The sequence below is a fragment of the Monodon monoceros genome, unplaced genomic scaffold, assembly GCF_005190385.1.
Source record: "Monodon monoceros isolate NGI ecotype Baffin Bay Population unplaced genomic scaffold, NGI_Narwhal_1 Super_Scaffold_20, whole genome shotgun sequence".
Taxonomy (NCBI): Eukaryota; Metazoa; Chordata; class Mammalia; order Artiodactyla; family Monodontidae; genus Monodon; species Monodon monoceros.
In genome coordinates this window covers 136666257-136679892 of record NW_021703777.1, presented here as the reverse complement: position 1 = coordinate 136679892, position 13636 = coordinate 136666257, and the positions used below count along the sequence as shown (strand labels likewise).

The 13636-nt window shown below is 63.5% G+C and overlaps 1 protein-coding gene across 1 annotated transcript in view; it reads right to left on the bottom strand.

The window, feature by feature from the left end:
• Positions 1–7742: 7742 nt before the first annotated feature.
• CTBP1 (C-terminal binding protein 1) overlaps positions 7743–13636 on the bottom strand; it is a 27359-nt gene continuing 21465 nt past the window's right edge. The window contains exons 4-10 of the mRNA XM_029234728.1: positions 13113–13359; positions 10995–11209; positions 10192–10322; positions 9653–9775; positions 9432–9559; positions 8803–8920; positions 7743–8647 (exon numbers count right to left, since the gene is read on the bottom strand). Of these exons, the coding sequence (XP_029090561.1) occupies positions 8461–8647; positions 8803–8920; positions 9432–9559; positions 9653–9775; positions 10192–10322; positions 10995–11209; positions 13113–13359 (1149 nt within the window). The 3' untranslated portion in view covers positions 7743–8460. The remainder of the gene's footprint in view (positions 8648–8802; positions 8921–9431; positions 9560–9652; positions 9776–10191; positions 10323–10994; positions 11210–13112; positions 13360–13636) is intronic.

Below are 13636 nucleotides of genomic sequence, written 5' to 3'. Positions count from 1 at the left end.
CCTCGACGGGGAGCAGGCCTGGCCTGGGGGGCTCTCGGTCACGGGGCAGAAGGGCTGGGGCAGCCCATGAGGTGGGTGGTTGAAGTTCTGCCAGGAGCACAGGGGGTGCGCCCTGGGTGTGGGGGTGAGAGCAGGTGGCTGGGCCACTGGTGGAGAGTGGTGGGGGGAGGGAGGGAGGGGCACTGTTGGCCAAGGTCAGCTGGGGGAGGGCCCGAGGGAGGCCCTGAAGGCCTGTAGGGTCATCACTGCTGGCCCGGGGCAGATGGGCCCTGAGCGTCGGGCACAGCTGAGGGAGCAGCACAGGCCTGCTAACCCCAGGCTCCCTGAACGGGGCCCCGGGGGGACAGCTGCAGCAGCCCCACTCCCGGCTCCAGCTGGGGGCGCCCGGGGTCTGAGCTTGCCGGGCCCAGGGATTCCATTCCAAAGAAAACCAGTGTCCACAGCGCGGCCTGGGGTAGGGGCAAGGGCCAGCCCCGTCCTCCCCGCGGCCACCCGCGCACCCCTCTTCTCCTGTGAGTCCAGGGGGCCCAGGGCGGCTGCTCCTCCGTGGTCGTCCCAGCCAAGCCAGATGGGCCCAAGGACTGGTTTTTTCCTCAGCAACTTCCAGGACCTTCCATCTGTCAAAACACTCACTGCTTTTATTGGAAAGCTGGTCCCCAGCCCTGAGCTCGGGCTGCCACCCCTGCCTTGCCCTCACCCGGGTACCAGGCCCCCAGGGGACGGTGCACTGGGCAGCCTGCCACGGCCCTGAGGGGGCAGTGACCACCCACTGCTCAGATGGGGACACCGAGACTCGCGGGAGGGGGGGGTGGACGTGGGCGGGTCTGGCTCCTGGAAATCCACGTGTCCTGAGAGCAGGATGGAGGTGGCCTCTCTCCCCAGCCTCGCGTCCCCAAGGGCCCAGCCTGGCCCTCACCAGAGGGACCTCCTCTGCCTGCCCTCTGCCCGCCCAGCCCCAGGCCTCCTCCCTGTGCCTGGGTGGGAGGGGACAGGACTAACTCCGGGTCCGCCCCCCCACCCAGCTGCAGCTCCGCACCCAGGGGACAGGCCCAGCTCACACCGGATGGGACGCACCGGGGTCAGCTGTGGGCCAGGGGCAGGCGAGGAAGAGTGGCTGGGGAGAGCTACTTCCTGGAACAGGGCCACGGGGCAGGGGCAGGCTGCTCTAGAACGATCAGGGGCTGTGGGTGTGGGTTTGGAGGAAATGCCCTGGGACAGCCAGGAGATACAAGGCAGGTGGGGACCTCCAGTGTCCTGTGAGACTGGACATTTGCCGAAAACAATGCATTTCCTCCTCAAGGACAGGAAGGAGGGAGTCTGCCCCGTCCCCACCTCCAGGTCGGAGGGCTCTGTGCTCTGGGCACCACACACCAGCTCTGACCCTGCTGTCGATTTGGGGTTGTTCTCCTCCACGGGGCATCTTAGTTTCTGGACCCAGTTAGGACCATCAGACATCAGCTGCCCTGGACCGAAGGCCTTTATCAGAGTGAGGAGGGAGTCTGTCCTCCCGAGTGGGGGCCTCCTGGGGGTGCACTTCTCTCCTGACCCCCGAGGGGCCCACCAGCCTCTTGATCTGGGCCCTGCCCTGGCCTCCACCCCTGCCAAAGTCCAGGGCACTGGGCAAGGAGAGTCTCACCTGAGCCTGGGCACCAGGTCTGGGTAGGGCAGGCTTCCAGGTGAAGAGGACATGGTGCTGGGGCAGCCAAGACACTCCCCCCCGGGGCTGACCTTCCCAAGGAAAGTCAGTAAATGTGTATGTAAACAAACAACAAGTGAGGAAAGTATTTACAACTCATGTTGTAGATAAGTCTAATTCCTTAATATATAAAGAGCTCTTACAATATAAGAAAAAGACCAGCCATAATTTCCCAAATAGAAAATGAACAAAGATACGTCCCAGGACATGGAGCCATGGGCAGTGGGCAATTTCACTAGTACCAGCAGACAAGCACACACAGAGGTGCCATTTCTCACTGTGACATTGACGTGAATTGTGAAGTCTGATAACCAGAGTGTCTGGGTGGCTGTGGGGAAATAGCTCTCATAGACGCAGTTGGGAGTGTAAATTGGCCAGTTGGAGAATATCTCCCCAGATTACACAGAGGCTATTCCACTCCTAGGAATCACCCAGGACAATGACCGAGGACAACCCCAGGCTGAGCTGCTGTTTTTAAGAGCAAAAGAGGGGAAGGCACGTGGATGGGGAATAAACAGTGACTCATCCCCACGCTGGAGTCCCATACAGACATCACCAGACCCCTGGCCGTGTGAGAGGGACGCAGGAAGCACGGGTGCCCCGGTGGGGGGGCGGCTGCTGGGCTGGGGTCTTGTGCCCCTCCCTTCTGTCTCTCTGCGCCTCTCGGAGATGGTTCCAAGCCGTCTGGGATGCCTGCCAGAGACATCCCTTAATTCTATGACGAAGCCCCTCTGGCTTCTGTTGGAGGTAGCCTGCGGGGGCCGGGAGCCTGGAGCAGAGGTAGACTCGTGCTTGGGCCTCGGTGCTTCAGGTCTGAGGCCAGAGGGTCAGGAACACAGATGGGGGCAGTGTGTCCCTGCCAGGGCCACTGGGCGAGGCGGACTGGGCTCCGTGCCATGACCAGGGCAGGCCTGGATGCCGTGTGCCAGAGGAGAGGCCGGCAGGGCAGCCCGGGGAGCAGGGATGGTCACGGGGGCCTGAGGTCCTCCTCCGGGTGCCGGGTGCCGGCCCAGAGGACCAGATGGTTCTCTTTATGAGGGGAGCGCTGGCGGCCAGGGGCAGAGAGCCCGGAAAAGCCTGCAGCTGGCCCTCGTCTCCATGCTTCTCCCTGATGTTGTTTTTTGCTGGAAAATCAATTCTGCAAATCCAGCTGGGCCCTGGCCCGGAGCAGCTGGGGGCGGAGCAGCTGGTGCTTTGGCAGATGTGGACCCAGTGCCTCTTTCTGGGCCCAAAGCGGGGAGGTGGGGCAGGAGGGGGCCAGCCGGCCAGAGACTCAGAGGGCGCAGGGAGAGAGCCTGCCCCCCGCCCCGTGTCCTACTCAGGCCACCCCCAGGACAACTGTCCTGAGCTCCGGCCCAGGGCCCGGCGCATTCACAGACCCTGGCAATGGGCACCCGCTCACTGTCCCCATGGCCCTGAGCCCCAGATCCAGGGCAGAGACCTGAGGGCAGCCACCACTGGGTTCCTCGAAGGACCACAGTGGGGGCAGCCCTGATGGAGGGGAGGCCAGATGGCTGGGCAGTCTGACCTCGGCCCCCACTCCTGCACCAGGTTCTGCTTTGCTCTGCAGATCACAGGACTGCCAGCGGGGTGTGCCCTGACCCCCCCGTTGTCCCGGCCCCTCCTTGGATGGAGCCCATGACGGGGACACGCAGATCCAGCCGTTTTCTCCCTCGTGGGCTGTGCTTTTGCAGTCCTGATGTTTAAGGAGCCGTTCCACCCCGATTCCGGCCACAGGGAGATGCCGTCCACAGAAGGGTGTCCTTTCCCATTGACTCGTGTCCCCGTGGCATCTCAAGGTTCCATGCACAGATACACAAGTGCACGCAAGCACACACCCCCCCGAGCCGGCTCTCTCCGGGTGCTCTTCCGTTTGGCCCCATCTCTGTCTCTGTTGCTACGTCTGCTTTTTAACGTGCCTTCGAGTTTTATCATCCCAAATTCACAGACCCGTTAGTCCATATGCACTTGGAGATAAGAATTTGCTGACAAATTGACCAGGCTGCAGTGAACCTCAGTGTTCCTGTGCAGAGAATGTGTACGTCAGTGCTACCCCCCTGACGCCACCCACCGACAGAGACTGGTGGTTGCGTCCTGATGGGTCAGCGTCTCCCCAGAGGCCGGTGGCCTTTGCTAATTGCTCGTCAAGCTTCTTTCTTCTGGAGTCGGCGCGTGTCACACACACTGGATCTTAAGATCGGGGAGGGTGTTGAAGAACCTTTGCTCACGTCTTTCCGTGGGTTCATCAAAGCCATTTGTGAGCCGCCGGCAGAGCTCTTGGTGTGAAACGGCCCTGCCGCCTTCTGATGGGTCCTGGTGGAGTCGGGATTTCTGTGCCGATGCCTATTGGCAAACGTCGGCAGGCTTGTCTCTTCCTTTCCCGTAGCCCGACTCCTTCCGTCACACTCCCGCCTCGTAGCTGTGGCTGTGACTGCCAGCCTCAGCCCTGCGACCTCCATTCCCAGAGGGAAACCCTGGCTGCCAGGGTGGGACCCGCTGAGGTCACAGGGCAGCGCGGGGCGCTGGGTGTGCGGAGGGGCTGCCCTGGGCGCTGAGGGGCAGCTGGGGCCCACGGGGGCCCGAGGTCAGAGGGGAGCTCCTTGCCTCCCCACTGCCCTCCCTGCAGCCCCCAGCCCCTTCCAGCCTGTGCCCGAGACCCTGGAGTCACCCTGACCGCCCCCTTCGCTAGCCCACACCCCGAACCGGCAAGGCCGGTGGCTGTTTTCTCCAAGCACACCTGGAAGCCACCCCTTTTCCCACTGAGGTCAGCCACCTTCGGGCTCTCGGGTCCCTCAGCGGCCCGGGCGGCCAGGCAGGGCCGGACAGGGGCTCCTGTGGCTGCTGGTGATGAGGTGAGGGACCCCCGCCGCAGGGTGTGGACCTGTGGGAGGGGATCCCAGGACTCGGTGCAGGGCCTGAGGACATGGGGCCTGGCGGCTCTTGGGCTCCTGACTTAGGCCCTGGAGCCGATGGGGGCTGCTCCATGAGGCAGTGATGTGTCACAGGGGCCACCTGTGGGGTCGGCCTCGAGACCACAGGCACTGGCCACACCTGCCAGTGACCTCTGAGGAGTTGGGGACAGGAGCTCCGGGTGGGGTGCTGTCCCCTGAGACCAGGCACCAGGTCAGGAGGGGGCAGGAGAGGTTTCTCCTTAAAGATGGGGGTGATCAGAGGCCCCAGGGTGAGCGCTGAGAAGCCTCCAGGCCCGGAACCAGCCACTGGACAGAGCCAGGTGCAGGCCAGGCCCAGAGAGGCAGCGCCATCCTATCTGTCACCCTCGCAAGATGGTCTGCAGTGGGCACTGGCCCAGGGTCTCACCCAGTGGGGTTGGGCTGGGGCCCAGAACTTTGTCCCCCCCTGCCGCAGAGTGGCCGTGCGTGGAAGGCCTCCTCCCCGCCAGGTGCCGCCCCACCCAGCTGGGAAGGGCGCGTGGGGAGGGGTTCCGGAGCCCCTGGAGCAGCACGCTGGGCCTGAACCCCCGCCTCCCCACCAGTCAGCGTGCGGGTGACAGGAGGATATCTCAGACACATGAGGTTTTACGAAATCAGCTCCCCTGAGCCCACTGTCAGGAAGCCACTGAAGGATGTGCTTCAGCAAAATGAGTGTGAAAACCCAAAAAGAGGGAGTCGTGGGCTCGGGAAATAGGGCCGCCAACACGGGGAGTTCTGAGGGCGACCCGTGCCTCCAATCTGAGGAAAGGCCCAGATTCACTGATTCATTCCCACCCTCACACGCTGGGCACGGGGCAGAGAACAAAACGGACGAAGGGCCGGCCTCCGGAAGCTCACACTTCTGCAAAGGAAGTTAGACCAAAAAAGGGCTCAAATTAAAATACCACGTTTCAGCTCTGACATGGAAAGAGCTCAGAAGCGTCAGCCCTGTCCTTACAACAAGGAAAAATCAACAGGGTTTCCTGGACCCATTCCAGAACCGAGGTCACAGGGCAAAGCGCCACCCTGAAATCTGGGGGGACAGCTGACAACAGCATCCCAGCCGAGAGCAGATCCCCTGGAGCTGAGGCCATGGGAGCAGAACCTGGTAGGAAGCGTCCTAGGGGGACAGGGCGGCCCAGAGAGATGACGCCTCCAGGAAAGAAGCCTCGCCACCCCCAGTCACCGGACCCCCGACCAACACGTGCGCTGTGAGCAGCTGTGCCACCGAGCTCCGTGCGCACACCTGACATCTGGCTCCGACCCCCGCTGGGCGAGGCCCACACTGACCTGTCCAGGCCAGGGCTGACGGACAGGAGGCCCCTGTGCTGATCATCGTGATGAAGCCACTGTAAGATTCCTGGACGCGTCTCCCAGCCTCTGCACGTCGCAATTCTGTGGCGACACCAAGAGTGGAGATGCAGGGACTGGGTGATAACTGGGCCCAGGGAAGGGACGAAGGGCACGTGTCCACACACAGCAGACGTACACCTAGTGCTCTCAGCCACCCCTACAAGGCCCGGAGGGGACATGCCTGGGCAGAGGGCTGGTGTCTCTACGGGAGCTCGGGGCTGGGCCAACCACTAACACTACCCTCTATGGGGGACACCTGGGGGTCCTGTCCCTATACGGCCACCCTTCAGCCTGGGGGACACCTGGGGGCCCTGGTCCCCGTAGGCGGCCCCGTGCACCACCTGGGCTGATGGTGTAGGAGTCGCCCCACCCGCACTCACTCCTGAAGATGAGGCTGGAGTGTCTTTTTCTCCTAGGAGATTTGAATCAGAGTTAATCTCATAAAATGACTGGAAGGTGCGCCTCCTTTCTTTCTGTCCTGTGGAATCAGTTGGTCATTAGTGTATTTTCTACTTTAAATATTTTTTAGAACTAACCATTGATGCCACTTGTAATTTTCTTTCAGGAAGTTTTTTTTTAAGTTCAATTTCTTTTAAGTCATAGAGCAATTCAGATCTTTTACTTTTTGCCTGTTTTAGCAAAAATGTGTTTTCCTTTTTTGCTAAATTCTCATCAGAAAGTTGTCATCATCTCTGTCATTTATTGACATCGCCAACTGTTGTAACAGGCTCCTTTTCAGTCCTGTTCTGGTGGTAAATTCCTTTATCTGAATTTAGTAATTTTACTAATTTAGAGAACCAACCAGTGAACTTGACACTCTTCTATATATTTGCGTTGTATTCAATTAATTCCAATCTTATATTTATCACGTACATCCATCTATAATTTAAAAGTTGATTTTTTCAGTGTTTTTCCTAGTTGCCAAGATACATATAAATATGTCCTTATTCCAGCCTTTATATTCTTTTCTCAAATTCGTACCGCCTCTCACTTTTCTTCTAAGTCAGTACTCCGCCAGCTCCCGGTTACGTTAGCTGCTGCCCAGGACTCCCGAGGGGGACCACTGAAGACGGAACAGCTGAGAACCTTCCACAATCAAGTTAACAACTCAAGGGTGAGCGGCTCCAGAAGCAGAAATGAACCAAAACCCGGCGTGGACCCGAGTGGTGGGGGACGGTGGCCGCGGGGAACGTGGCAGGTGGCGAGTGTGGAGTGCGACACAGCTCCTGCCCCGGGTTCCGTGCCCACACCCAGGCGGGGACGTGGGCAAAACCGAGGCACTTTTCCCAGAAGTTTCCCGTAAGCGAGTGTTTGCCGTTGCAGGACCCAGGGAGGAGTCCAGGGGCGAGAGGCCGAGGGGCCGGGGCTGGCGGGCCCGGGACCGGCTGCGGCAGGTGGCAGGAGGGACACGCCCCGTCCCCGCCCTCAGGCCCCCGTCTGGTAGTGGCTGCTGAGCAAGTGCAGCCACGCATCCCAGCCACGCGGCGCGACGAGGACAAAGCGGTGTCGCTGAGCACGTCCCTGCGAGCCCGGAGCCCGCGGTCTCTGCCGCCCCCAGGGGCCCGGGTCCAAGGCTGCCCGAGGGCGGAGGGTGGGGGTGGCAGAGGCCAGCACTCGGGCCGCAGCGCCCCTCCTGTGGTGACAGCGGGGCTCACTGGGCCGTCCATCCAGCCCCAAGGCCACCAGCGCCAGGAGAGAAGAGGACTGACCCCGCCTGTGTCCCGGTGAGACGAAGCCGGTAAGACAGATGCTAGACGTGCCGGCTCTTTCTGGGACTTTTATTTCTTTAAAATAATTCATACAAATGGTTACGGTCACAAACATGATTTTAACCAAAATATTGCTAGCCTACCACATCAGCAGGACGGCACCGCGCGGCCAGGCGCCGCAGCCCCGCCGCCCGGGACGGAGGCCCACGCGCTCCTCTGCACCGCTAGCGACGCCGTCTTCGTTTGGAACAGGGGGGGTTCATGCCAAAGTTAGGAAAGACAGCCTTTGTTTTGTTTTTCTAAATTATTCTAAAAATAAGACAAGCAGGTAGAAAAAACAATGCACTGAGTGGCGTAAAAAGAAAACGGGGAGGATTCATTGTCCTGAGAAGTTTGCCAACTGCTTGGTTCGGGATGCGATCCACACACAAAAGGGAGAACGTCTGAAGCAGACCCGCTGAGCCCTGCCTCGGGCTTCTCCTGCCGACAGCTAAGCAAACAAATCCTTTGCGACGTTCTAAAGACTGTACACAGACGGGGACACTCATGATAGAATTAACTACTGACTCTTCCGCTGCTGAGCGGGGACGCAAAGGACACGGCAGCGGCCGGCCCTCGGGACGGGACAACTACAGCTGATGCGGGGAGAGGGTGTCACCTCTCACCCCTGGCGCCCGGACCGTCCCGGAGGCCGTGGCCGCCTGCGGCGCCGCCCCTGCACACACCTGTCCGAGGGCTTGGCCGGTGCCCAGGCTGTGGAGCTCTGCCCGGGCTACAACTGGTCGCTCGCATGGTCTCTATCTGCCTCAGGCTTGACGGTTTGGCCGGGAGAAGGCGCGTGGGGTGGGTGGGACACGGGGGGCAGGCCGTGGGACAGGGACATGGCGCTGGGGACGATGCCTTCGACTGCGGCGGGGATGCCGCTGGGGGCCACGCCCACGACGCCTGGGGGGTACCTGCTGGGAGAGGAAGGAGGCAGGTGAGGCCAGCAGGGCAGGACCCCAGACTGCGCCTGAAGGCCGCCTGCTGGGGGACGCCATCCCACTCCCTGTGTGGCCACCACCCAGACAGACGGTCTCACGTCCACAGGGCCCTGAAGGTCGCCCCCGCTCACCTGTAGGCGGCCCCGTTGAGCTCGGGGTGCACCACGGCCGGGTCCACACTGGCCCAGTGGGTGGCGGCTGCCAGGTGGTCTTTGTTCACGCAGTTCTTCAGACTGTCAGGGATCCGGCCTGGGGGACGTCGGGGAGAACGGGAGGGACGGCGCCTGCATCAGGCGGCTGCCACCAAGGGGACCCCAGAGGCAGGGGCTCCACCGGGGACACGGGCAGTCTCCACAGACTCGCTGCCCTTAGGCACAGTGGGGTCCTGTCTGGGCAGTGTTGCCCTCAAAGCTCGGGGACCCCCAACCCCAACCAACCGATCTCAGCTCAGCAGTGCCCCCAACCCCATCTGCTTGGCCTGGGGGTTTCAGTCAGAAGCTGACAGGGCCCGGCCCAGAAGGCTTACACGTGTAAGTGACTTTTTACAAGGTGGGGGAAACACCCCACGAGCTAGCACCCCAAGCAGGACAACCAGCGAGCGCCACACACACGACACAAGGGCCTGGGCTGCGCTCAGCCCCTCCGTGCTTGGGGTCTGCCACGCCCGACCCTGGGCGGCCCGTCTCCCTACCCAGCCCCCTACCCACCCACCCCCACCCCGCAGAAGACGCCGCGGCCTCGGGGTCCCCGCCCGGTGCACCTGTGACGGCTCTCCGGATCTCCCGGGCCGCCTCCTCACGCATCTCGATGGAGGCCTGCTCGCTGTACCAGGCCGCGTGTGGGGTGCAGATCAGGTTGGGCGCGTCCTTCAGGGGGCCCTGGCTAAAACTGCACGGCACACAGGAGATCAGAGGCCCTGCGCCTGCCCGGAACCACACCCCACCCTCCGCCAGACTCGGTGGCTCCCCCTAAAAGACAAACCTGCCCATGGGCTCCCGACTGCAGTGGGGAGGGGCCTTCATGGGGTGGGGGGGGACGCTGCCCACCCCTCCCTGCAAGTGGCTGTGAGCTCCAGACCCCAGGCCCTCTGGACACCGCTCCGTCCTGGAAGGGTGAAGACCCACCTGGAGCTGTCCGGCTGCCCCAGACGGGCGTTTCAGCCGTGAGGCGTCTGACGTGGCCACATGGGGGCCAGCCGCCTCGTGCCCCCGGGCACTCCACAGGATGCCTGGTCTGAGCCCTTCCCACCAGGTGCAGGGGACTGGGTCGTCCTGGCCTACAGTGGTGGCCTCCCCTCGCTCTGAGATTTGGCCAGGGAGAAAGGTCTGCCCCACGTGGGATCTCAGGCTCCCTTGTCCTTGGACCCTCAGCTGCCCGAGGCCGGGGCCTGGAGGCTGTGCATGGGCATCGGGGCCCCACTCCCTCGCGGCGCTGTGGCCACCGGGTCAGACGCAGGCTAGCGCGGGCCGCAAGCTGGGTAAGCGCCGGCTCAGGAACCCCAGGGCACCACCGGCAGGCACCTGAATGGCTCCGACTCGTGCACGTCCAGGGCCGCACCGCGGATCCGCCCCTCCTTCAGGGCCTGGGCCAGTGCCTTCTCGTCCACGAGGCCGCCCCGGGCTGTGTTCACCAGGAAGGCCCCTTGTCTCATCTGGGAAGACACGAGACAGTGCGGCCTGAAGACACTCCCCCGCCGGTTCAGGGAAGTGGCTTCCCTGCTCCCCAGTGAGGGATTCCTTGTGACCCCTATCTCACCCCAACTAAGCCCACCCCGTCGTGGGGCTCCGGTGGCTGTCCACCAGCTCGGGGCAGCTCGTGCCTGTCCGGGCCTCACTGAGTCCTCGGGGACCGCACAGCCCCTGGCCACGCCCTGTCCCCCAGAGACCCAGACCCACTGGGTGAGAACCAATGAAGGTGCCCGGCCTCACCCTCTCCAGGGCTTCAGGAGCCTGGGGCGGACAGCAGGTGAGGCCCCAGGCGGGCACACTGAATGTACACGCACGCCCACCCACACGTACATGTGCACACGTGCACACCTATGTGCACACATCAATGTAAGTGGCCACCCCACACTTAAATATATGCACACACACGTGTGTACAAGCCCACGTGCGCAGACACACGTGGGGTGGGCACTGTCGTCGAAGCTGACCCACCCCCACGTACATACACTGTGCACGCCTGCAACACAGGTCTCTGCGCACGCGGGCACTTGAAAGGCCCTGTGCCGCGCTTCGGGGAAGAGAAGGCCCCGTGGCAGGGCCCGCGCGGTGGCCGGTGGCCGGCAGGCGTGGTGGGCAGGCGGGGGCCCCGGGCCGCAGACCTGTTTGACGGTGAAGTCGTTGATGAGGTGGTGGTTGTGCTCGTTGAGGCCGCAGTGCAGGGTCACGCAGTCGCTGTGGAAGAGCAGGTCCTGCAGCGTGCTGACCCGCTGCAGCCCCAGCGCCCGCTCTGTGCCGTCCGCCAGGTAGGGGTCATAGAACAGCACGTTGAAGCCAAAGGCCTTGGCCCGCAGCGCCACCGCCTGCCCCACGCGACCTGGGGGGCGACAGGGTGTCACCACAGCACCTCTCTGGCCGCCCCGCCTCGGTTCCCCGTCTGCCCGGGGTGAGCCTGAGGCGTCTGCCCCCAGAGGCCCAGCGGCAGGATGTGCGCAGGACGAGGCTTTGCAGAGAAGGGGCGGGGCTCCGGGGGGCTGGGGAGCGCCGATGGGGGCCCCGCGGATGCACGGGGCGGCAAGGCAGGGGCTGCAGTGTCAGGATAGGTCCCAGTGCCCCGGGGGCTGAAGCCCTCTGTCCTCGGCTCCCGAGAAGACAAAGCAGGGGAGCAGCGCAGGCCAGGAGCTGGGGGGCGGGGGCAGGCACGCCAGGGCCCTGCGCTTGGGGCCACGGGACACCGTGGAGGCTGGTGAGGTGCCAGCGCAGAGGGCCCGGGGAGGATGGGCACCCAGCGGTCCTGCCGACCAGCCACGGTGCCAGCGCCTCGGAGCAGTCACTCACACTGCCCGGTGGGCGACGCTGGCACGGGAGCCCCCGCTCGGCTGGCCTCGCCTTAAGCCACTTCACCTACGACGTCAGTCCCCAGTTCCAGGAACCAAAAGAAACCCGAGGAGGATTTTCACTTTTATGAAAAAAGGCAAAAGCGAAATTGCGCTCAGTGTGTCTGGCAGGTGCCGTTACAGAGCCCCTCCTGTCCCCGGGAACCGCACTCCATGTCTCAGTGTGGAGCTGCTGTGGCCTTGGCCTCCACGAGTGACACGGATCCAAAGGCTGCTGCTTCTTCCCTTTACACCACTCGGGCCACAGGTTTCAGGGGACCACTCTGCTTTGGGGCGGTGGGGAACCAGAACAGAGACTCTCGGAGTGCCGAGGGGCGCGGGGAGGGCCGGAGCAGGTGCCCAGGGGCCGTGGTCCCCAGGGCCGCCAGGCGCTGGTTGAGATGCAGCCTCTGGGGCGTCCCCACTGCACTGAGTGTCTTGACCAACACTGCCTAGAGGTGGCTGCCCCAAGCCCACTGGCCAGGCACAGCAGCTCCCCATCCGGGCTCTTTCCTCCCGGCCTGCATCACACCGCATGGGCCGGGCCATCCCTGCCCTCGGACAGGCCGAGGGCGCTGGGGGCCTAGGTGCCGGGTGCAGGGCACTCACGGGGCTACGGGGCTCTGGCCAGCCCTGGCGTCTGTGTGTACACATCCAGCAGGACAGCAAGTCGTGTCGGCGAGGGACACCCCTGTGCCCCACGGACGCCCGTGGCCCTGACCCCCTGCCTAATGCAGGCGCATCTCTGCCCCGCAGTTCCCCCACAGCCGCACGAGGCGGCGCCTTTGCCGTGGAGAACCTGTGAGACAGCTGATGGGGCCGCAGGGAGCTACGGTCCCGCCCATGCTGGGTGGCCCAGGTGGACGGGCAGGCCCCTCCCGCCACACTGCCCTCCCCTGCTTTCCCAACCCCTAAGGCCCGCACCACCCCGGCACCTCTGCCCGCCAGATCCTGCCTGCGCCCCCCCCACGTCTCCGTTCCCTGGTTTGCTGTCTGAGCGCAAGGGGCCCAGGGTTGGCGCAGGACACCGGCCTGCAGGGCATGCGAGTGAGCGGGTGAGTGGAGGGAGCAGCCTCCGTCCACCCAGAGCAGGGCTCAGGGCAGCCTGCCCGGCCGCCACCCGAAGGCCTTGTGTGTTCAGTTGCGGGGCAGGGGAACGGCAGAGTAAGCGTGCGTGACTGTGCGTGACCACACGAGCACGTGTGACCCCAAGAGCACCTATTTAACATCTGTGTGTGCGTGGGCCCCACTAGGTGTTCCTGGGGCCGAGAAGGGCCAGCACAGTCTCTGGGGCAGAGACCCCTCAACCCCGCGCTGTCCTCTGGCTGGGCCACCATGTGCTAGCAGCACAGCCCCAGCCTCAGGGTCCACAGAGCCTGTGCACGGGGGCGAAAGCCATCGCACCTAGCCCGATGATGCCCAAGGTCTCCCCGCGGATCCTAGCGGCTCCGGAAGCCACCTCTCGGATCTGCTCGACACTCTGGACCCGCGTGCCTTCCCGGAGCGCCTGGTGCAGCCATGTGGTCCTGCGGTACAGGTTGAGAATGTGGCACATGGTGGAGTCGGCGGTCTCCTCCACGGACGCGGCCGGCACGTTGCAGACGGCGATGCCTGCGGACACGAGATACGTGGGGCAGTCACTAGGACGGTCCTGGCCTCACGTCCCTGCCCCAGGATGCTAGGAGACAAATGCAGGTTACCTGCCCCATGCCGTGTGGGAAAGCCACCCATGGGTCCAGTGGGCAGACAGGCTGGGGGACAGGAAGAGAGAGAGGCTGCCTGGGCGGATGCCCACGCCTGCTTCTGCCCCTCCTGGACCACTTGCCACTGGACCTTCTGGAAAGGGGTCTTGGCCAGGCCACACCTCCCCGGGCCCTGCCCTCCCCACCCCCCACCCCCCACCCCCACCCCTCCACCCCTTCACCCCC